This window comes from Apteryx rowi, unplaced genomic scaffold (assembly GCF_003343035.1).
Source record: "Apteryx rowi isolate R43461 unplaced genomic scaffold, aptRow1 scaffold_323, whole genome shotgun sequence".
In the NCBI taxonomy this organism is placed as follows: Eukaryota; Metazoa; Chordata; class Aves; order Apterygiformes; family Apterygidae; genus Apteryx; species Apteryx rowi.
In genome coordinates this window covers 798,197-819,884 of record NW_020449675.1, presented here as the reverse complement: position 1 = coordinate 819,884, position 21,688 = coordinate 798,197, and the positions used below count along the sequence as shown (strand labels likewise).

Genomic DNA, 21,688 nt, shown 5'->3' with positions numbered 1-21,688 from the left:
TCTTAGCAATACTTTCAGAAGATTAAAATAACTTACGAGTTGCTACAAACCCTAGACATGCTGCCATACTGCGCTCTGGAGCCAACCAAAACAAAGCAGGAGATAACTTCACCCTCTCACCAGTCAAGATTCCAGGAAGAGGATTTCAACGAAATACTCTGTTGAGAAGCAGGAACAGTCTGAAAGTACGGGCCAGCATGGAGGGACCAAACGATTCAAAGCTTTATTATTTTTTTTTTTTTTAATAAAGTTAACAGTAAAACAAAATTCACAAGCCTTCCCCTCCCCGAGCTGGTTTCCTCTTCACACACAAAAGCACACAAAACAGAGGTCTCCAGCCGAGAAAATGAAACTGCTCTAAGTACAATGAGACATGATGAAGGAAGGAGTCTAAGTATGTCCATATTCAAGGTTAAAATAAGCAGATCAGGTATGTGTAGGGTTTTTTTTTTTTTTTTTTTAGCCAAACTGGAAAAAGAAATTTCCTGGCCCAGAAGCTGAAAAAGAAAATGAAAAATATTAGCACTTTCAAAATTCTAAGACATGACTATTAAATACCACCCTGCAATATATCTTGATACCAATCAAGTACTTAATTCAAACAAAACCATTTGGACAAATAGGAAAGAGCAGATCTGTGCTATGTATTTCTAACAACCAAAAGAGTGGGCTACTGCTAACATGGGTAAAGGAGGCTTGGAGGCAGATTTACAAGGATGAAGGTAAATAACACACAAAGCATCCAAGACTTCTCAAAATTCGCTTACCAAATGGTCTTAAGGTACACACAGTTTCCTAATGGCGGTACTGATAGTAGCTAAGTGCTGACAGCTCACTCAGTGCTGTATAAAGCCATTCTACTCCATGGGGTGTGACGAAAGCCTGATCACGCATGAGGTTTGAAGGGACAACGAGTAACAGCTTTCCACTGCCTCCAGTCACTCCAAAATATCTAAAGGTAGAGGCCCTCAGAGGGATTTACAGTCTTATGAAATTAAAAGGAGACAGCTGAGTGATACATATGCACAGTACTTCTGACCAAGAACCGTCTTTTCTAGCTTTAGCATCAGCAACTGTATCCAACTTCTGGTCAAGTATTCCCAAGCAGCAAAGAACCACTTAGATGGCCAAAGCTCTCACGATCCCCTGGGTTTTGTCGCTTTTAAACATAAAGGCATCAGAACCAGCCATCAGCTGGGATGCTGTGTAGATAAGGGTATCTAAGCGCTTGGAAAGTGTTATGTAGAGAAGTCAAATACTCTTCTTAAACAGCACATCTCCTCTGGCAAACTTAGCTGTCCAGTTAAGTGATTCACATACATTTCAAAGCTGATGGAAGGACACTTCCACCTACCTTCAAAACTGAAGCCACCCGGCCCACCAAAGAAGGCCTTGAAGATATTATTTGCATCAAAGTCTACAGGGGAGGAAAAAAAAGTTGTGAGCTGAATTTAAACAGCCAGGTGCATTTTTCACAATTTAAATATTGTTGCTTAATTTTGGGCCCATAAAGCATTTTACAGACGGACAGAAAGCTATAGTCAAATGTTTGCTTTGTCCGCTATAGGGCAGGAGTGCAGAACAACACTATATAGAGGCAGACGGAGGCCACTGGAAGTGACAGAAAATAGGCAAAAGGAACAGTTGCCAGAGAGACAGTTTCAGTCACAGGGCAACATACTAATTTTGGATAAGCAGCATTTAGGGACCCACAACCTTTTGATGATGTGATTTTACGCTGCTTGTGAAAGACAAAAGCTTCTGCACAATGGTACCCACAACATATATGCTGAATCAAGGATAACATCCAGCACACAATCCAGAATGTCCTGCAGCTTCAAATGTTCCGTGCAAATCTGCCACTCAAATACTTTCAGAAACTAAACCCAGTCAATTCATAGGATTATCACAAATAGGGGGCAAAAACTACCAAGCTCCTTTAGAGTAGAAGGCAGACTAAATGCTCTAATCTTTTTGAAGGCTGCCATGGTAGAATACCGTAAGAAATGCTTACCTCCCATGTTCAATCCATCCTCCTCTAGATCCTGCCCGCTGTCATAGCGAGCCTTCTTCTTGGGATCTGACAGGATGGTAAAGGCTTCACCAACCTCTTTAAATTTCTTCTCCTCTTCCTTCTGTACTTCTGCGCTTGCTCCACTGTGTCGGTCTGCGGACATAATAGGAAAGAAGCTTTCAGTTTCCAGTGTAAATGGAAAACACTATAGATTCCCAGCTACTGCAGGCTTGCATGAAGATATGGACAATGCTGAGCAGCTATCTGAATTATTAGAAAAACATAATCAGGCAATTTGGCACACCATGTATTTTAGAAAATTGGGGTCAAAAAACATCAATTACCCAGAAATTCCACTGCCTATTTATTCCTGTTTCTGTGTGGTGGTGGGAAATCAAAGCGATGACATATGCTCTGATAAAAGACTGTTTCTGGGTACCTGGATGATGCATTAGTGCTCTTTTCCTGTAAGCCTTCTTGATCTCATCTTCAGAGGCATTTTTGTCAACTCCAAGGATTTTATAGTAGTCTTTCCGTTTGCTCTTTTTCAGTTCTACTTGTGCATTCTTTAGAAGTTGCTTGTGTTCTGGAAAGAAATGCAATGCCAAAGGAAAGCAGCTTTAGTGTCAGGCACAGTATCCTGCTCTAAAAGAGGCTGAAAGACTAACAAGGCAACCTGGGATAAAGTATCCAAATGTCTCAAGTAAATAACCCACTTCATTTAGTCAGATAGCTAATTAAAGTCTAACTGTTCATTTAATGCTGGTTCCAAACACAGGTATACATCTTAGTGCTATTAAAGCAATTTTTGTTAGACAGTGAACCATAAGGACTAAGACTACTCTGCCCATTTCATTTCAGGTACTAAAAAAAAAGCAAGAGAGGCAATTAAAACTCAGCATATTCAAAGGAACCCGGAGGAGTTTAACTAAAGACTTTGGGGGGGGATCAGCCTCTAGCTCCTCTTGGGAATTTCAGACAGCATCAATTCAATGTCAAGTTTGTTTTGCAGTGCTGCACTGTTTCTATCCTCTGGTGCATCGAGTGCATATTTGAAATATTTTCTTCTCTTTCAGCAGCCACAGTTATCATGAATATTTAAAGATCTTAAAACCAAGAGGCACAGAGTGATTAAGTAACTTGCCCAATGTCCCCCAAGGAGCCAGGGGTAGAATAAGAACTAGACCCTGATATTCTGAATAGCAGCCTAATGCTTCAGCTAGAAGTAAATTCTCTTCTCAGCATTCAATGCTGGGACAGAAACTAACACCAGATTCTGAGACAGGCATTTCAGAGTGCTTCTGAGGATTTTTCCAATATTGTCCTGCTGGAGTGAGGGGCAGCAACTCAGAGCATATCAGGCAATTAAGTGCTCACCAGTGTACCTATCTCACAAGAAGAAGAGGAGAAAAAAAAAAAAAGAAAGGAAAAACATTTGTCTTTGTTCAGTGGAAGCTTACATGCACAAAGAGAATGCTGATATGCTTACCTTTTGTTTTTTCTGTCTGATAAACTTTTTCATAGTCTCTTACAGCATCTTCATACTGTTCTGTGTCCATATAACTGCAAAGAAACAGTGGTTACCAAGGTATACTTCACAGAAAATAACAAAAGGGGATTTAAGTACAAGCTTTCTGGACCAACATGACTTAAGGAAGACGTGCACTGGACTGCAGAAAGAGCAACTGTTACAAGAACCCACAATGGGTCACAGCTAGACTGATTAGAAGCCCAGGCACCTGCAATTTGTGGGAAAACCTGGCACAGGATCCCGTACTTCAGGCTCCAAGCTCGGAGTGCAATCTCATTTGGCAGCACAATTTCTACTTTGACAGTCTGGTAATTATTTTATCTGGTCACAGGAATTAACACTAGCCAGCAAGAATTTAAGGAAGCTGGTGCAGAGTTATACACTAGCAACCCCGGTTAGAAGTGACAACCCTTGCATTTCGGAGAGGGAAGCGTACCTTCTATTGGCATTTCAACCTCAATCACGTGATACTAACTAATTACTGTAATTTAATAATTACTGAGATGGAGCTCAAGAAGAACATTGAGCATTAGAAGTTAAAACGAGCACACAACAGGAAGGCCACAATAATGGCTTTGGTTCACCTATAGGCCAGGCAGCTCTGCCACAAACTGGGGAATAATCAGTACTGAGGAAAGTAGCAAATAAAGTTGCAGTCAGAACAGAACTTTGGCTACTTCCCTGGTTGGTGCTAAGTTACAAGGGAGACATCCAGACCCAAATATTCCGTATACAACTTGCCCAGCCTCACTGTGCTATACTACAATATTATGTATGGCTGAAATATGTACAGTCTCAGCTAATTTCCCCTTTGCGGGAAACAGGGCAGTCTGTTTCAAGATCTGCTCTGTCAGAGCTGTAAAACAGCTCTGTCCAGGTAAGATCTCCTACTCCCAGCAACCACTCCAAAAAAGCTTAGCAGAGAGGAGCTCCAAGACAGAACAATGTTCTATATTAGTTTATAAAAATAGCAAGTGAAGCCTTAAAACACAAACTTTGCCTAAATACAACAGAAAACACACAGTCCCAGATCCATGAAGGCAGGACAAACTATGCAGTCTCTCCCGTCCCCTTGGCAGCATAAGAAAGGGGAGCAAATTCAGGGCCTCTTGAGACAGAGCCTTTTACTTCAGTTAAGCTTCAAAATTGTTATCCCTGCCAGCATGAGGTTCCTACCCACAAACCTGCTCAGCATGTCCATGATAAAGGTCTACTTACCACTGTGCTCTCCTCAAGTATGCTTTGATATATGTCTCATCCAGTTTTACTGCATTCGTGCAGTCATCTATTGCTTCTTCAAGTTTCCTAAGCTACAATGACAGACACAAGTTAAGTAAATCCCAATCAGAGAACAAATTCTGATAAATAACATTATGCTTTTAGGCAAATGAAAGTCCAGGAATTTTTTCCCAATCTCCTCAAAGCACAAAGTTTTTATTCCCTACAGAGAAACTAGAAATTAGGCTAGCGAAGCAGTAAGTTCTTTATAGAACTACCTGCTGCTTCCTTTAAGAAATGCACTCGGAAACAAGGGGCTTCCTGAGAATGAGTTGAAGAACAAGTTACTCTGAGTCCAAACTAATTCCCAAGACAGGATAATAAATTTAAAAATATTTAAGAGAAAAAATAAATTAATTAAAATGTATTGTCCCTTTTCAGACACAAAGACACTAACAATATCCATTAGTGCTGCCTCTGGCTCACCCCATTTCCTAGATTTTGAGAACAGCCCCTGCCTCTTGACCAAGTGAGGATGTCAAAAAGCCCCACTTATAGAATAGGCATCAACATACAGATAGTTTAGAAGGAAACACGTCTAGAGGAAAAGCATGGTGGAAATTTTAAGCAGTGTCACATGACTGACTTTCTCCAGATAGGGTTGCTGTTGCATGTTGGTCCTGCACTGGCAAAGGTGCCCAGAGTGTTAAAATTAGGTCAGATTATTTTAGATCAAAAAACAAAGCAAGACAGATGACCTACCAAAACCAAACAAAAATAGAACAAAACAAAACAAAAAAACCCCACTCATCAAATCTCACCAGAAAGGAAATGAAAAAGGATGCCTAATCGCTGATTAAGCTAGGGTGGAACTACATTCCTCCTCTCCCTCCCACTCTGTGCAGTCCGAGTACTTGAGTTTTGTTTCTTCAGGAGTCAACTTCTTTGGCTGTTTGGAGCAGTTCCAATCATTGTGCAAGTACAAAAACCTGAAGCATTGCCTATAGCACTAGAATGATCCAGCTGCTCCAGACAGCCAGGGAAGTTCATGCTTTCCAGAATAATGATCTGCAATCTATAAGCTATGTGGTGAGGAATATGCCCCAAGATGAAAGACCACCTGCCAGGTGACCATTTCTTACCTTTGAATTAACTGTCCCCCGGTTACAGTAGAGTTTGGCATTTGTTTTTATGTTATTTGGATCTATTCCTAGTGCCTCTGTGTATAGTTCATAGGCTAGTTTGTAGTTTCCTTCTTTGAATGCTTTATTCCCGTCTTCTTTCTTTGCTTTAAGTGCTTTGGCATTCTGAAAGTAAAAACACCCTGGTAAGACATCAACTCAGTTTTCAGGGAGGGCCCAGCACCTTATTTTGCTGGGCTACGCTCCTCGAACATAACTGTTCTAACTTGGTTTCAGACACCATTACAGGCTACAAAAGCTGCAGCCTTGCTACAGCAGATGAAACGAGATGTAAGCATCTCGCCTTCCCTCAAAGAGAAGGGCCAAGGAACAGCCAATATCAATTACAGGCATTCTCCACAGGAATAAAGGTTGCTTAATGTTTAAGATGAGAACATAACAGTGAAGTAAACCTAGCTATTAAAAAAAAAAAAAAAAAAAAAAAGACAGGAAAGGAGCCTCATTTTTTTTTTAGAGCTTATACAACTAAACAGATGAAAAAACTTGGTCAGAGAACTACAACGGAGCTGAAAGGAGGGAGGGAGCGAGCAACCTGAAAGGCACAAATTGCTTAAATGCAAGTTAAACTGTATGCACTAACACTGACAGTCTGAAAGTCAAAAGTTCTTTAACTATATCTGATCAAGGAACAAAGAATGGAAGAAAGATCTTCTAGCAACTCAGTTATACCTAAAGAAGCAGTAGGCTGTCTTTGGGAAATGCTTGACACACTACTTGCTACTGTAAATCTGGGGAATGATGACCTTGAGGGATGGAGAGGGGATTGTTTCAGTGAAACTCGGTTATGGGTCTGGTAAAAGACTCCTGATAAGTTTTGCAGTCCCAACCCCAGCATCCACAACTTACACGGCAGGCAAGACACGCTTTCTCATGATCAGGGGCCATTCTGAGTGCCTGGATAAAGAACTGCACTGCCTTCTCAATACAGTCCTCATAATAAAGGCAGAGACCACGGACGTACAGAGCGTCTGCATTTGTTGAGTCCATTCGTAATATGTCACTGCAATGGACATACATATATTAAAAAACAAACAAACACACACCCCTCCACCCCACACAGATGTTTCCCTATTCCAGTTTCCTTCTGAGCTCCAAAAGCATTCTTCTTCTGCTGAGCTATTTAGTTATTCTATCAAGTCTGTGGTACAGACATGCAAAAGCTATAGGCATTTGCTCAAGCAGAACTGATAATGATTAACTGAGTCTAAGTATAGTTTCCTAGTGAGATTAAATTGAAGGGGGACAAACTCATGTACTCTTTTTCTTACCACAATTTGCATTAAGGACTATTTCCATTTTATATCCCCTCACCCTGGGGACTTTCAAACTAAGCTAAGCAAATCTCTTTTTGGCTAGAGGGTGGGGGGAATTATACGGGACTCTACACCACTTATTACTCAAATTCTAGACCTTAAAGATGCTCACCTTGCTACGGACTGTGCTTCTGGGTAGCGACCCAATAATGCTAAGCATTCAGCCTTGAGGATTTTGAACCGGTGACAAGCAGGAGCAAACTCCAAAGCACGATCCATGCAAAATACAACCTAATATGAGGAAGAAACACCAACATGAACAAAGCAAATAGCCAAAAGGACTAGTTTGAAAGACTGTACCATTACCACACTTGAGAATTCATATTTGTCTTTGAACAAGAAGATAAGTGTGCAGACACCTGTCTCCTCTGCAGCTGGAAACACTCATTTCATCAGAAAGTTTTCTCATGTGCAGTTTTTTTTTTGAAGGGCTTTCTTTACAAAGGTCTGCAGCACCTGTTATTTGGATATCAAAAAAGCACTACACATAGTTTGGAACCACACAGAAGACTCAAGGGACACCTGTAGAAGGTCCATCCCTTTAACCTTTCTGAAACTGTAGGCCCTAAAGAAAAAGCCAAGGAAGACAATTCTGCCTCTATTTCCTGCAATATCAAGATATGTGGGAGAGACAGAAATTCAATACATCGAGACAGTTTGGACTGGACAAAGCACACACACAAAAAAAAAAATCCTGTGCAGGGGCTGATCTTACACTGGTCTGACTGCTATGGGCAGGGTGATCTAATAGGTCTTTTCCATCTCCAGTTCTCTGGTGGGGACATCTGCACGAGAACAGGGTCATTGTTCCACCAAGGTTCATCTGCCTCCCCAGCCCGTGACATCACGATTGCTCTGTGGGAAGCACTGTGCCACAGCCTGAGGAGCCCACGGCTGCTGGGTGAGGAAGGAGCAGGAGCAGCTCTCCAGAAACAAAGATCACATTTCATGCAAGACTCCCCAGTAAAGTGAGATCGGAGAAGTGAAAGGACAGATGCAAAAGTCCAGAACATGCAACACAGGCAGGGCAATTGCTACACACACAATCCAGACTGACCATACATCCCAGCTGCTCTTCATAACCAGACAAGGCAAAGCTGGGATTTACCCTTTCAAAATTTTGGTCTTAACCTAGAAGACAGCAAAACACTGAGCTTATGATGTGGTAGACAATCCCCCTTCTGGCCAAACTTGGGCCATATATGCATCCACTGAAGAGAAACAGTTGCATGAGAAGTGTTTGGTGCCTTTCAGATTTCATGCTGTCATTTCTTGTTACATCAGGTCAATACCAGCTGCATCTTGTCACAGCCCTTGGGAAGAAAGATTTAGAAACAGTAATGAGTTTGCCCCAAGTAGATCTGCAATCCTCCTTCAATGATCCTCATTATAAGACCTTTTTTTTGAGAGAGTTGAGAAAGAAGAATCCTGAGTATGCATTTTAGGAGCAAAGTGTGATCAAATGCTGCTGTTGACACAATCTGTATCAAACACCTTATCCATGGTTCTATTCACCCTGCAAAGCAAACAGTAAGAGGAGATTTGGCCTGAGCCAGTCACCCTCTTCCCTTTGCATTTGTTCAGTGCTAGGAGAACATGAGCTCTGCCACTTTCACAAATCTTACAGTTCACAAGACAACCCTGCTCCAGTAGCAAAAGTATGTTGCACAGCATCTCCCATTAGGGCCCAGCTAATGCTAGGCAGGGGAATGAGATCTGCATCTGGCTAAACTGGCCAGATAAAATATGCCAGTTTGCAATGCCACAAAAACGATCAAATAAGATTTACCTTCCTGAAATCTCGTTTCTCAAAATCCACTTCAGCTATTTTTTCATACTCAAGAACAGTACTGGCATTCTTCAGCTGCAAGACAGGAAAACATGGTAAATGTTGCAGGACAGCCACTGATTTACAACACCATCAAGTAGCATTTAAGTTGCCAAGTGTCAAAGCAAAAACTACTGCCAGGCATGGAACAATAACACAGATTACATTAATGCTTTTTGCAGGAGTAAAATCAGTTTGAAATCAAGTGACCCAATGGTAGCTCAGGAAAATATATGCCTGTGAGTGAGAGATACCAAATACAGCAGAGGCAGCAGCCTTCTACATGCTGCATCACCCGTTTCCATGCTCCCTTACCACTGTTCACCACTGTTCTTCTGGAGTGCTGGATGAAAGACCAGCTTAGCCTCCATGCTGTTCTGCTAAGAAGAGACAGTCATACAAAGAAGTAACTACTGAACCTGACAGTTTACTAAAAAACAGATATGGAGACACCATGTTATTTTTTCCCCACTACGTCACGGTATGCAAACAGTCACTACTGAACTTGAATGTGATTCCACCTTGCAAATTATAAGTGAGAGGCTTACCAGTTCAATCCATTTCTTTGGGCAGTTCCATCTACTGGGAATATTTAGATTTTGAAAGCTTCTTACCTCTTGCTGTGCCTGAGTATTCTTATGATCCAGTTCTAAAACTCGTTGAAAGCAGCGGCTGGCAGCCATGGCATTCCCTAGGGAAAGATGGCACTTCCCTTCCCGTAGATGGCCCTGAAAAGACAGTCAAAAGGCAGCTGTAAAAACGGCAATAGATGGAGACGGGTATTCAGACACAAGAAATAGGAAGTTTTCCACGTACCCTTACAAAGCTATCATCCAGTCTGACGGACTGCTGAGCATCCCCCAGTGCTTCTCGGAACCTCCCCAACATCATTAGGGTGGCAGCTCTGTTACCATAATAACTGGCATTGTTAGGACAGGTATCTAGGGAAAATGTAAGAGCACTCACTGTTAGTGTAATGCAGGCAGCTCTACAGCTCGTAGAACATATTAAAAAAGCCATTGCTGGAATCAAGATCATATTCCCTCTGAATTTATAACGCATCACCTGAGTGGCTTAAGCTGATGCATGATGGTGAAGCAGCTGTTTAGAATAGCTTAGAAGAGCAAACCATAAACCTATTGCTTCTCACACTGTACACAGGAATTCATACAGAACAGTATTTTGCGGTGTTCAGCCTGGCAGCATTGTTGACCCTGCGTTAGAGGGAAATGCTGGATTGGTTTCATGTTAAGAATATTCTGGTTAGAGCAGACACAGAAAAACTGCTGCAATTATCCCACGTCAGCACTAGCTTTCATTATCTATCTGGTAAAATTTCACAAGGTAATGAAACAGGCAAAAAAAAGTTTTCACCCAGCACGTGCTGTTAGAAACCCTGCTGGTGTATTTTAAATTGATAACCAGCTTTTATTTTTAGACATGGTATTCATCAAGATTAACAGTATCACCAACTGTTCTCACCTATGGCTTTTGTGTAATAGTTGTATGCTTCATTATAATCTTTCTTGGCATAGTATGCATTTCCTTGTTCCTTGAAAGATTCTGCTTCTCTGAAAGGGAGCAAAACACTACATATTAAGAGGAGCAGATCATAAGAACACACACTGACCACAATCAAGCATCTAATCCCCAAGCTGTCTTAGTAAAACTCTTCAGTGCTTCAAAACAGATGTAGCCGGTTGATGCAAGATTTCCTCCATTTACATCATTCATGAGAAAAGAGCGCCTCATGTCCTGCTGGCTTTCAGACACTCCAGCACCTTACTAGGGCCTGAACAGGAAGTTACGCACAGGATATGACTTAGCTGAATACTACATGAATACCATAGTAAACTAAATCCACCTTTGTGTGTCCTTCCTTCAACAACATCAAATTACTTGCTTCCAGAGTTGAGCAAAACTCAAAGTTATACCTGGTTAATCAAATCAGCCTAATCCTGCAAAGTGCTGCAAAACCTCAGCAGTCATGAGAAAAAAAGTGCTGTCTATCTTTCAGAAGTAGTCTCACCTACATAAGAAACGGGGCCAGGAACAATTTCTACATTCAAAAGACAGCTAAGTTGAAGAGAAATAAGGGTGCAAGCCTCAAGTAGAAGCTTGGCACTGCCTTGGCAACAGGTCCAGAAATAGTCCTCACACTCAAGAGCAAGCATTTGCAGAGACAGTTTAGGAGATTTAAAAACATACAACATATGGTTTAGAGCAGCATCCCTTAAACTCTTGGAAGCAAACTTTCCCCTCAAGAAAATGAAACCCTTCTTTATCTTCTTCCATCCACCTTCACCATTTTATATAAGCAGCCCAAGAGGGAACTTTTATTGGCACTATTTCACAGTCATGGATAAGCCTTCGCACTCTATACTTTAAGGAAAGCTTCGTCCACAACAAATTCACCATTCACCAGGCAGAATCAGGCCCCGTTATTAAAAAAGCAGCATTTACCTCCATCCCTTTGACCACAGCACAGCAGCTTGATCATACCAAGGCCAGTACCTACACTGTTCTACAATCCTATAGGTTGCTCCAAAGCAGTATCAATGGGAACAAAATCCCCACCTATACTTGGATGGCAACAAGAAGAACACACACTGTTTTGGGGAGTTGTTAATACGTGATCTCACATCATGGTGTTGTGAAGTTTAGTTCAGAACATTCGTTTCCCCTCCTAGACAATTTAACATGTGAGAATAATGAGGCCGGATCAGAAGAGGCATCCCCCTGCTCTAAGGCACATCAGTCAATACTTGCATCGTGCTTTTGGGTCTTCACTGCTGTAGCCAGAGCAACAGCCACTGTTTGTCTGCTCTCTGAAAGTACTCGCACAACCAGAACTCTGGCCCCAGACAAAGACAAATTCTAAACACCCGAACAATAAAGACTGGCACAAAACTCCACACTTAATGGTCCCAGCAGGGACTTGGCCAGCCTATCTATGATTTCCAGCTACTCTCTCCTTTGATAACAAGCAATCTTGTACTAGAGCAGCCCAGCCACAGAGATCAACCGCACATGGGAAATGACTGCATCATTAGAAGTGCAGTTAAACTTATCACGGGTCATTTTATTCCTCTTCAGTGACAGCCAACTGATCTGAATATAGCCTTTGCTGAAGCAATGAAGCAGAGGCCAAGGAAACTAAAATAGCTGGGTGACATCCCTGTCTGCCAGAGCAGACTTGCACTCGCAGGCTCAAACATGGGTCATTTCAGGCTGTGCTGAAGTGCCGGGCTTCAGCATTTTCTTGGAAGAAGGGTCCAGCAAGATACAGAAGTGCAAGTCTCCTTGCACTACTTGCTGAAGGAAAGCTATTTACAGAAAAAAACATGGTAAACAATAACATGACAAATCAGAGTGCAGGGACAGAGAGTGAAGAGTCACAGGACTTTTTAGATAAAACTACTTCCCTCCAACTGCAGAGCAACCACAAGCTGATCAACTGCTGTTAGAGCTGAGAAGCTTTATTTCAGTGTCTGGCAGCATTACCGTAACAACCAAAGGCCTGAGTCAGAGCCAATCTTCAGTGTATCAGGTACTATTAACCCAGAGATAATTTTTACCTTTAGAAGTTTAGGCTAATAATTGCAGAAGGTATAATGCAGTTGATGTCATTCTATATTTCTGGATACCTTTACAAAATTCTCAATTTAAAAATTAGGTGCAGCGCTGGGGAAGCTTCGGGATTAGGTTTTACTCAGAGGAAACAAAGACAAAAATGACAACCATAATAAACTTAACAGGGTGCAAGTTGACTGTCTTTACTAAAGACTGTAGCTACAATGCATTTAGAAAGCAGAAAAGCAGGGGTTCCCATTGTAGGATATGCACTGATGACATCTGATTTCATTCTACACCAGTGTAAGAGGCCTCTATGAGCATGTAAAATAAAATTGACAGGAAGACTGATTAGTCCTGCATTTTAGTAAGCTGCCAAATCAGAGACCTAAGGGTGCAGATTTTGTAAGAGTCATCAGCATTTAGCACTTATATCTCAGTAGTACCTAGAAATCAGGCCCAATTTTAGTCCCTACACCTAGCAAGTCTTCTAGCCAAAGAGTCAAAGCTGAAAAATACCTTTTAACACCAAAACAGATTGGTTCATGGTTTGTAAAACCATATGTGAGAAATGCATTTATCGACTTGAAACTGCACTCACTAAGAAGCTGCCAAACCAAGGCAGACTGTGAACTCAAACAGCAGTCTCGTACAAGCCCCCCTCCACGAGGGGAACATTGCCGCAGCCCTAGAGCGTTCGCAGGGCTCATTTCAGCAAAGGCAGTGCAGGAGGCAACAGCGGAGGGGAGGGACCAACAAGAGCGAATGACAGCAATGTTCAGCAAACCCACTAGGGAAAGAACAAAGGGAATTGTGTTGAAACAAGTTAACATGTTTTTAACCTTATTCGGGCTTGCCATTGGCCATTCCCACACAGCTGCCTCATGCAAAGGGTTGTTTTCACAGAAACATCACAGTTTTGCCAGCTGGCAAAACAATAGACACAGGGTGCAACCACTCCAAGTGCCTTCAGGGTCAGGGCTAAAGTATGTGCTGTTCACTTTCATTTTTAAGTTTTGCTACCGATTACATTCGGTCAATAGACCAGATGCACCCCTGTTGTAACTCTAGTGAAGTCAAGCACGCAGCCCTACTGGCATATCTATTGGAAATAAGATGAACAAGTAACTGGGTGGCAAAGAAATGAGTTAGCACGTGACTTCCTGTGACTGCAACAGGCTCGTAGCCCACCACCTCAGAAGGGCCCCGCCACGGCTTCGGAAGCCTGCGGCGCGTTCCCATTGCGTCCGGCCCAGAGCCCAGCAAGTCACCAACTCCCTGGGTAAGCTGCGAAAGGGCCRTACCACCTCCTGCCCTGCCCCTCGCAAGGGGCCCAAGATCTAGAAACAGCTATGTGCTCTATTCACTTTATGGTAAGAGAAAAACAGACTTGGCCTGGTACCAAAAGCGACACGGTCTGATTTCATTACTCAGGTAACTGGTTTCAGTAGTTTGTTGGGAGGGATCTGTATCACAAGGGGTGGGACACATACTTTGTATGATTAAAAGTGCATCCAAACACAATCTCTTTTGAATATTATAGTTCAAACACTCAAAATAGAGTGAAAAAATAATTAACGAGTCTGCACTTCCAGAACCAAGGGACTAAGTAGCTTAACCAAAACTTTAGTCTCTTGTTTCCATAATTATAAACTGAAAATTGAACAGAAAATCATCGATTGTATTTAAGTATCTTCACTCAAAAGCTCTTTGTTACATAGTCTAAAGAAAAGGATGAACAGTATTAATGGCAGAACTCTTCTCTCTGAGCCCCCACTGTAACCTGCTTAGCATACCAGCCCCTGATTCATAAGTCTTTCAGCAATTTTACCTGTCATGTTATAGGGAAGCACTGTCTAATAGATGCAGTTAGAGGGCTGTGTGCCAGAACACCCTCTCTGCCAACGAACTGCTGGGAAGAGTTGAGAAAATGGAAGAAACAGATTTATATGGCAAAACAGCTTTCACAAAGCACCAGAATCTGTGTTATGAGATACTAGAGATGTGAACACAAGAATTACTATTTTCTACCCTTTTTTGACTAATTTCCTTTTAAGCATTTATTTTAATACAGACTGATATATCAACAAGTTGCAATGCCTCAGAAAGCACTAATAGAAAAGAAACACACACAGATATTTCTATTATTCACATGGTTTAAAGCTGAATGATGAAAAAAGATCATGCAAGAAAAATAAAGTTGCCTTCAAAGCACAAAGGCAAGAACAGTTGCTGGAAATGCAAGATTTGTGGTCTGAGATCCCAGAAACAGAACAGAAGCATCTCTCCCCAGTTGTGTTCCACTGACATAGAAAGCAGTTCTTGTTTACCACAGTCTCTGGCTATTACAAGAAAAAATGCAGATCTCCTGATATCACTGGTAATTGTTTCAAACCAAACAGATGCTGCAGCCTGAATGAGATCATTCTGCATCTTGCACTGATGTAGGCTGCATTCCCCACTTGCTACTTTTGAAACTGAAGAAGAATCACGCTTTGCTAAAAATACAATCGGAGCTGAATGGATTCCTTTGTTAGGAGAGGCTAGTGTCTTTTTAGGGCCTCTCCACAGTGAATCCAGAGGATAGAGAAGACAGTTGCATCAAGAATCTCAGCAAGAAGCCTGTCTTTCATTGCTTATGTGCATTGACAGCTCACAAGGAGGGATCTGTTTGGAATAACTCTCTTCCAGCAAGCTAGTCAATTTTTTTTTTCCCCATTTATAATGTCTGTCAGGACCCCTTATTTAAATTCTCTGGCTCCTGTCGCCTAGCAGACCTGTCACCAACACAGGACGAAGCCATACGTCCCTGATGCTCCCCTCTCATACCCAGTCTCACAGAAGGCAGCGTGCCATGCCCACCCTCCTGCCTCCCGCCAGGGACAGCATGCACTGTCTGCCTGCCTGCCGAGAGAAGTAACCATCACAAGGCTCCCTCTATTCACCATGCCCTGCTAAAAAGCTCAGCCCATGCTCGTTCCCAGAACAGAACAGCTCTGAGAAACAGTCATCCTGCGCAACAGTGACACAATCCCACGTTTGCCTAAGAACTTCTGCCTCCTCGTCAGAGCCTTCCACATGCCGCCCCCGTCTGAGCTCCGATCACGGCTTCCACCCCTCCTACTCTAGCTCATAACGAAACAGATGAAGATCTACCTTGCAATGAACCTGATTTTCCTAACTTGTCAGAAACTTTGGGGATCTGTGCAAACAGTGTCTCCTAGATCTAGATGTGCTGGCACAGACCCTGCTCCAACACTAATATTCTATGCACATAGGTACCAGCATTTTTATCAGGCCTCAAGGACTGTGCATTAGATGACCCAGCGATCTCTTCTGGGCTGCTCAGATAAAAGAGACACATCTGTCTTTTCTAAGCAATTCTTGCAGAGATTTTTTTGTTTAATAGGATGTGGTGCTTTTTTTCCCTTGCAGTTTTCTTGCTGAAATTCCACCCAGATCTCAGCTGTCAGATGCAACTCAGCTGCTTGGGTAAAATAAGTTTGGTGATCTCAGTACAGTTTACAGCAGGCAGATGTCTAGAGCTTAAAATTAGCTGTCATATTTGCCACTGGACATACTATACTCTCCCCTCCTTTTTTTTCAGGGCTCAGAAGAGAAACCAAATACTGAATGGGCCATAGAGATTGATCTTCCCTGAATACTTCAGAGATCCTTCCTCCAGGTTAGGATTTACACTCTGTAACTGAGGATTTAGAGTGAGGGGAACATATATCGCATTAGTAGTGTTTATGCTTTCTGTCTCTAGGGCACAGAGGAAGGGTGCAGCTGCAAAAACAGGTCCCTGAAAGTGAAACACAAACCCACATATAATATATACTGTGATTTTCTCTCCTACAGCTAGACAGTATYATGCTGGCCCTACTGCAGTACAGACCTAAACAAATACAGAGCAGAACAGTACACCAATGCTACACATTTCTCTGTGCATCAGCACCCCCCACTGAACAAGGAGTGGTTTTACTACCAGCTGCAATACACCAATGAAAATGAAGATGTTTACTCATAACATGCCCCCAAACGAGGAAATACRGAGTCTACATGTGCAAATACCAGTATGGCCATTCTAAAGATTCACCAGCTGAAACACAAGACTGTAAGAGCTCCCTTGGGATGTCAAGCATCTTGCAAGAGCAGACAACAACAACATAACTGACAKTTAATCAAGGAGGTGCACAAAAGATCCATACTATCCTCTATACACACACCCCAGAACGTTCCCAGTACCTGAGGACAAACTCAAATATGAAGGACCAAAAGCCACAAGAACTAAGATATGCCACAAGAAGAGAGCAGAGGAAATCAAAGAAATCAAGCACTACTACTCCCTGCAGCTGTAAGTGAAAACAGCCAGATGAGGTCTGAAGTTTAATTACACAGTTACATAATATACCTTGCTAGCAGAGAGCAGGATTAACCTACTTCATAGTAATGACTTAATCATTTCAGGCAGGGTAAAATCACAGCATTCATAAAAATCCACAGAAGGGTCTAGAACCAGCCAGAGACAGCTTTTATCACAAAGACCTAAGCCAAGGAAGCCAACCAGCTGTAGGAATTACATGGTAAGACAACTGTATCTACAACATGGTTCACCTGAAAAAAAGAATGTTCATGTTAGAGACAAAAGGCTTAAGTTATAAGCACTGAACATTATTTATACCATATACAGTGACTGCCTAATTCGGAGTATTCAAATACTCTGCAAATGTATGGGAGAGTTAACATCTATTATCATAATATCATAAAGTAATTTCACATTAGTAAAACAGGCTGGATTTACAGTCTGGAAAATTCAAGTGCCCCTTTACAAGCAGAACAGGAATAGTGGAATCTTCTTCAGACTATCCCATCAACGAAGCTTATCCGCAAACAGTGCTCTTACAGCCAATTCAACCCCCATAATTCTGTCAGCACTCTCTATAAAAGCAGGCAAGTAATGACATTTATTCATGAGGAGCTTGACTGAGATGTAACTCATTTTATGCAAACAAGCAGTAGAAAGATTCTTGCTAATAATCTACACCTGACAACCTTCAGGCAACGTCTGTTGAACTCATCAGTGACCCTGCAGTTAGGTAAGGTCTGAAACATTTTTTCGACTTCTGCACGATTTGCTCTGGCGGCAAAATTTCATGTTCACTGCTTCACTGCGGTAATTATGATTTCCCACCTAGCCCACAACTCTTCTGAACTCTAYAGCAAAAGCACTGTAAAAGCAACAGTTTGGACAGATCATTGCATAATGACATTTTCCAAAYGATTTGAGATACCTCTTCTTAAGAGGCTTGCACATCCTCCAACACTGAAGAATGAGGAGAAAGATCCAGTCTTAAACACACACAAATAGAATCTAGAGCTGCCAGGAAGATGACAGGCAAATTATCCCTGGCAAAACTCCAGTGACCCCAAGCTCTCAGACCAGCTGGGCCAAGGAAAAACTGTTCCCATAGGCTGGAAACCTAAAAAACAAACAAACAAAAAACCACTTTTGGGGGTGGACCGGTCCCCGATTGCACCAGAACTCAGCCCCAGCCAATCAGCTGCTCCTCAGCATAGGAACTGGCACTAACGTCACCACTATCCAGCAGATAAAATTAAAGCAGCTACATCAAGTCTTTCCCATAAGGACCCCCACAATTTATGGAGCAGCAGGCAATGATTATCCTGTGACCATGGTCCATTTCTGTCCCTTAAGCAACCTGTGAAAGAGCCATTCAGCATATTTACAGCTGTTCCAGTGCATCGCAACTACAATCATTCCGAAATACAGATTTGCATTTTTGCTAATTTCTACCTTCTTATTAAGCCACAGAGAACAGAATCATATACTTAAACAGAGGTTAGTCCATAAACAGAATATCAGTATCTTGTCATATTGTAATTCCCAAACAGAAGTACAGAACATGGAAACCCTTGATGGTGACTTATAGCAGTGATTCACAGAGTTTTCATTTATTCTTGCTGTTTTTTATAGATTCTAGCATAGTTGCACCATAACGATTGCACTATATCATCAAATTCTGAAGTGTATTCCTGTGCGTGCCCATTAATGCCCGATGCCTGCATAGCCCTTACGTGACTCAAGATGTTTTACAAACATTAGACAGCTAATTAAGTCTCCAACTACTCTCCCTAGGACAGTGAGTATCACCTTAAYTTACATTAGGCCAACTGAGCCACAGAAGTTAAGCAGTTTATTTAAGCCAGGACGGGCCAAAGCAGAGAAAAGGTTAACACACAGGATGTTCTTGACCTCAGGAGAATCTGCTCTGGCATGGGTGCTTAAAGTCTATGCTTTCTAAGCAACCAAAAAGAGGATAACTGCAAGTAGAATAATCACTTCCTACCTGAAATAAGTTTCCATCAGATGGCACAAACACTTGTCYTCTAATGAGATAAAAAAGTGAATACCTCAACAACAAAAACAAAACATTGTGAAAGCACCTACAAAAGCATGGAGGGACTGAAAGTTAATAACCATGAACTATGGTACTGGCCTTATCACACCAAGAAAACCAAGATCATCTAGGCTGTCTCTGTTCTTCATAGTCGAGGTTCCCCCTCAGAGCGGGGCAAGGACCAAATCCTGCCCAAGGATTCTTCTATGTCTGCACCTGTTCAGCCCTTCCTCTGAAGACTGTCCTATGCAGGACTGATTTCCAGTGCCCATCACTTCTGCAATGAAACTTGGGAAGGAGGAAGGAAGGCTAATGTTAGAGGTCACTATAATAAGATGACAGTGCCTTTAGCATGATTGTTACATTCGGATACTTCCAACATTTCAAACACCCCACTTAAATAGCCTGGGGGAAGGAATGATGTACACATAAATAGGGCTTTCCCAACTTTACAGGCCGTGCAATTTGTCGGTAGTCTACGCACAGCATCCAATTGCTTCTTCAGAAACATCTAATTTAACTAACTCTTTAGTATGACATCACCGGGAAGTCAGCATATTTCCAGTGCTGCTCTCTAAGCCTCCAAACTTGAACAGTATATAAGCAGCACAAAACACCGCAGGCCATCAATATTACTTTGAAAACAGCATTCCTCAGAGGCCACTTTCAGTTCTGTTTTCTCCTTATACTTCCATCAACTGAATAAATCTCTGGAGCAGTTGCCCTGCCTTTTACAGAAATAGTTCTCTCCTCCCCAATTCCCCAGGAGATAACGAACTGCCAGTTTTAAATGCTGCAGAACTAGCAGAGTTTCCTAGACACTGGACTTCCCCATTTCATTCCCTGCAGAGACTGCAACACTCAGCTGCACGTGGGAACAAGATCACTTGCTCTAGAAAAGAAAATCTGTAGCCAGAAGAAAAGCGGGGACCCTCACCATTCCCAGCCCCAAATCACTGTCTATTCCCTGGGCAAGTTATACCAGATCACTTCAGAAATTAACCAGTTACAGGAACTTTAATAGCTACTTGGAGAAGCTCTTTTAACTACATCAGCATTTTCAGAACATGACCCTACCCCCATATACACCTGCAACTGCCAGTTTTCCCATTATCCACAGAAAGGCAAGGCAGAGTAAAACTTGCTCCAAATGCTATTAAAAGATTTTCAATCACAGCAGCCTGTCACAGATGAGGCAACTCAGTACAATACACTGCTCAGAGAGCAGCTATGGGRGAAGTGAAGAACACTCAAACCTGAGAGTTTGAAGCTGTGAAGACTTCCCCTTCCCCACCAGTTTACTCCTTGCCTCCTAATCCTCCACGCTAGGAGAGAGCTTTCTTCAGAAACTAGCCAGCATGGTTTCCAAACAGTAAAAATAGTTTTTATATTTCAGGGACACTCAAAATCTGATTGACTGAAGACAAGTCTATTCCACACACACAGACAGAGAAAAATCCTTATTCCAATCCTGGTATATACCCTATGGAAAGCATAAGGATTAGCAAGAGACGCGCAGCCAAGGCATCCTGAATTGAAACATCAGCTGGCAGGAAGCACAGCCCTTCACCACATGTGCTACATCACAGCCCTGGGCTGGATTACAGAGCATCTCTGCAGAGCCCTGGGTCCGTGTAGCCAACTCTCCTCTGTGGAACCAAGAAATTCGTGGCTAAAGGTGCTGCTGCACCCTTTGCCCTTATTTGCTCTGAGCAGTAACCTGGAGCAAACCCCTCCCAAGGGAAACAGCACTGCTGCTTAACACTCCTTAGGCCATAAGCTCCTCAGCACCCAAGTGCACGCTGAATCCCACCCTGCTCTCGGCTGGTGGGTGCTGCCCACTGCAGAGCACCAGATCGGCCCCCAGTGATGTGCCTGGCACCGGCAGCAGCCCTGGCCCCGCACCGGCAGCGCTCCAGGAGCCAGCAGAGACCTCCCAGGCCCAGGCCAGCTCCCGGCAGGCTCCCAGCGACGACAGGGCAGCCAAAGCACCCGTGGCTCCCTCATGCCGGGGTCCCCAGCATCTGTGTTCTGCCACCCCCCTCCCCACCGGGGCGCACGGCCGGCCCCCTTCCCACTCCCCACAGGGCTGCCCCACGCCCCCACCCCCAGCAAGGCTCTCCCATAACTCATTTTCTCTCCTATGGGGCTGCCCCAAACACTACACCTTAACTCTGTGGGGCTGCCCCAAGGCTCCCCTGTAACCTACTCCAAACCTGTGGGGCTGCCCAAGACCCCAACCCTGCAGGGCTGTCCCAAGAGCCCCCCATACCCTACCCCAAACCTACAGGGCTGCCCCAAGAGCCCCCCATACCCTACCCCAAACCCACAGGGCTGCCCCAAGAGCCCCCCATACCCTACCCCAAACCCACAGGGCTGCCCCAAAGCTCCCCCAAACCCTCCCCCAAACCTGTGGGGCTGCCCAACACCCAAACCTTGCAGAGCTGCCCCAAGGCTCCCCCAAACCCTAAACTTGTGGGGCTGTCCCTAGGCCCCCCCCTACCCTACCCCAACCCTACAGGGCTGCCCCAAGGCTCCCCCGCGCCCTCATCCCCCCCCTGTGGGGCTGCCCCACGCCCCCAACCCG

General features: G+C 43.2%; 1 protein-coding gene across 3 annotated transcripts; it reads right to left on the bottom strand.

Moving 5' to 3' along the window:
• Positions 1–198: 198 nt before the first annotated feature.
• Positions 199–19,385, bottom strand: DNAJC7 (DnaJ heat shock protein family (Hsp40) member C7). 3 transcript variants are annotated; one of them, XM_026071254.1, is made up of 14 exons: positions 19,318–19,385; positions 10,589–10,677; positions 9,923–10,047; positions 9,721–9,834; positions 9,068–9,142; positions 7,391–7,509; positions 6,812–6,965; positions 5,906–6,070; positions 4,764–4,855; positions 3,504–3,577; positions 2,454–2,600; positions 2,015–2,167; positions 1,355–1,417; positions 199–497 (listed from the first exon to the last, which is right to left on the bottom strand). In XM_026071254.1, the coding sequence occupies exons 1-14, from the start codon at positions 19,371–19,373 to the stop codon at positions 460–462; spliced, it is 1,464 nt and encodes a 487-aa protein (XP_025927039.1). In that variant the 5' UTR covers positions 19,374–19,385; the 3' UTR covers positions 199–459. The 3 variants fall into 3 exon arrangements, with proteins under 3 accessions (XP_025927039.1, XP_025927040.1, XP_025927041.1); XM_026071255.1 differs by lacking the exon at positions 19,318–19,385 and adding an exon at positions 19,201–19,265; XM_026071256.1 differs by lacking the exon at positions 19,318–19,385 and adding an exon at positions 17,974–18,098.
• Between the last annotated feature and the right edge of the window lie 2,303 nt (positions 19,386–21,688).

Excerpts from the sequence above, each read along its gene's own strand:
- DNAJC7 (XM_026071254.1), bottom strand. The coding sequence starts at position 19,373 with ATGGGCACTGGAAATCAGTCCTGCATAGGACAGTCTTCAGAGGAAGGG. Across the intron at positions 10,678-19,317 it reads TCAGAGGAAGGGCTGAACAG|AGAAGCAGAATCTTTCAAGG; the intron begins GTGCAGACATAG and ends GCTCCCTTTCAG. Across the intron at positions 2,601-3,503 it reads TCAGACAGAAAAAACAAAAG|AACACAAGCAACTTCTAAAG; the intron begins GTAAGCATATCA and ends ATTTCTTTCCAG.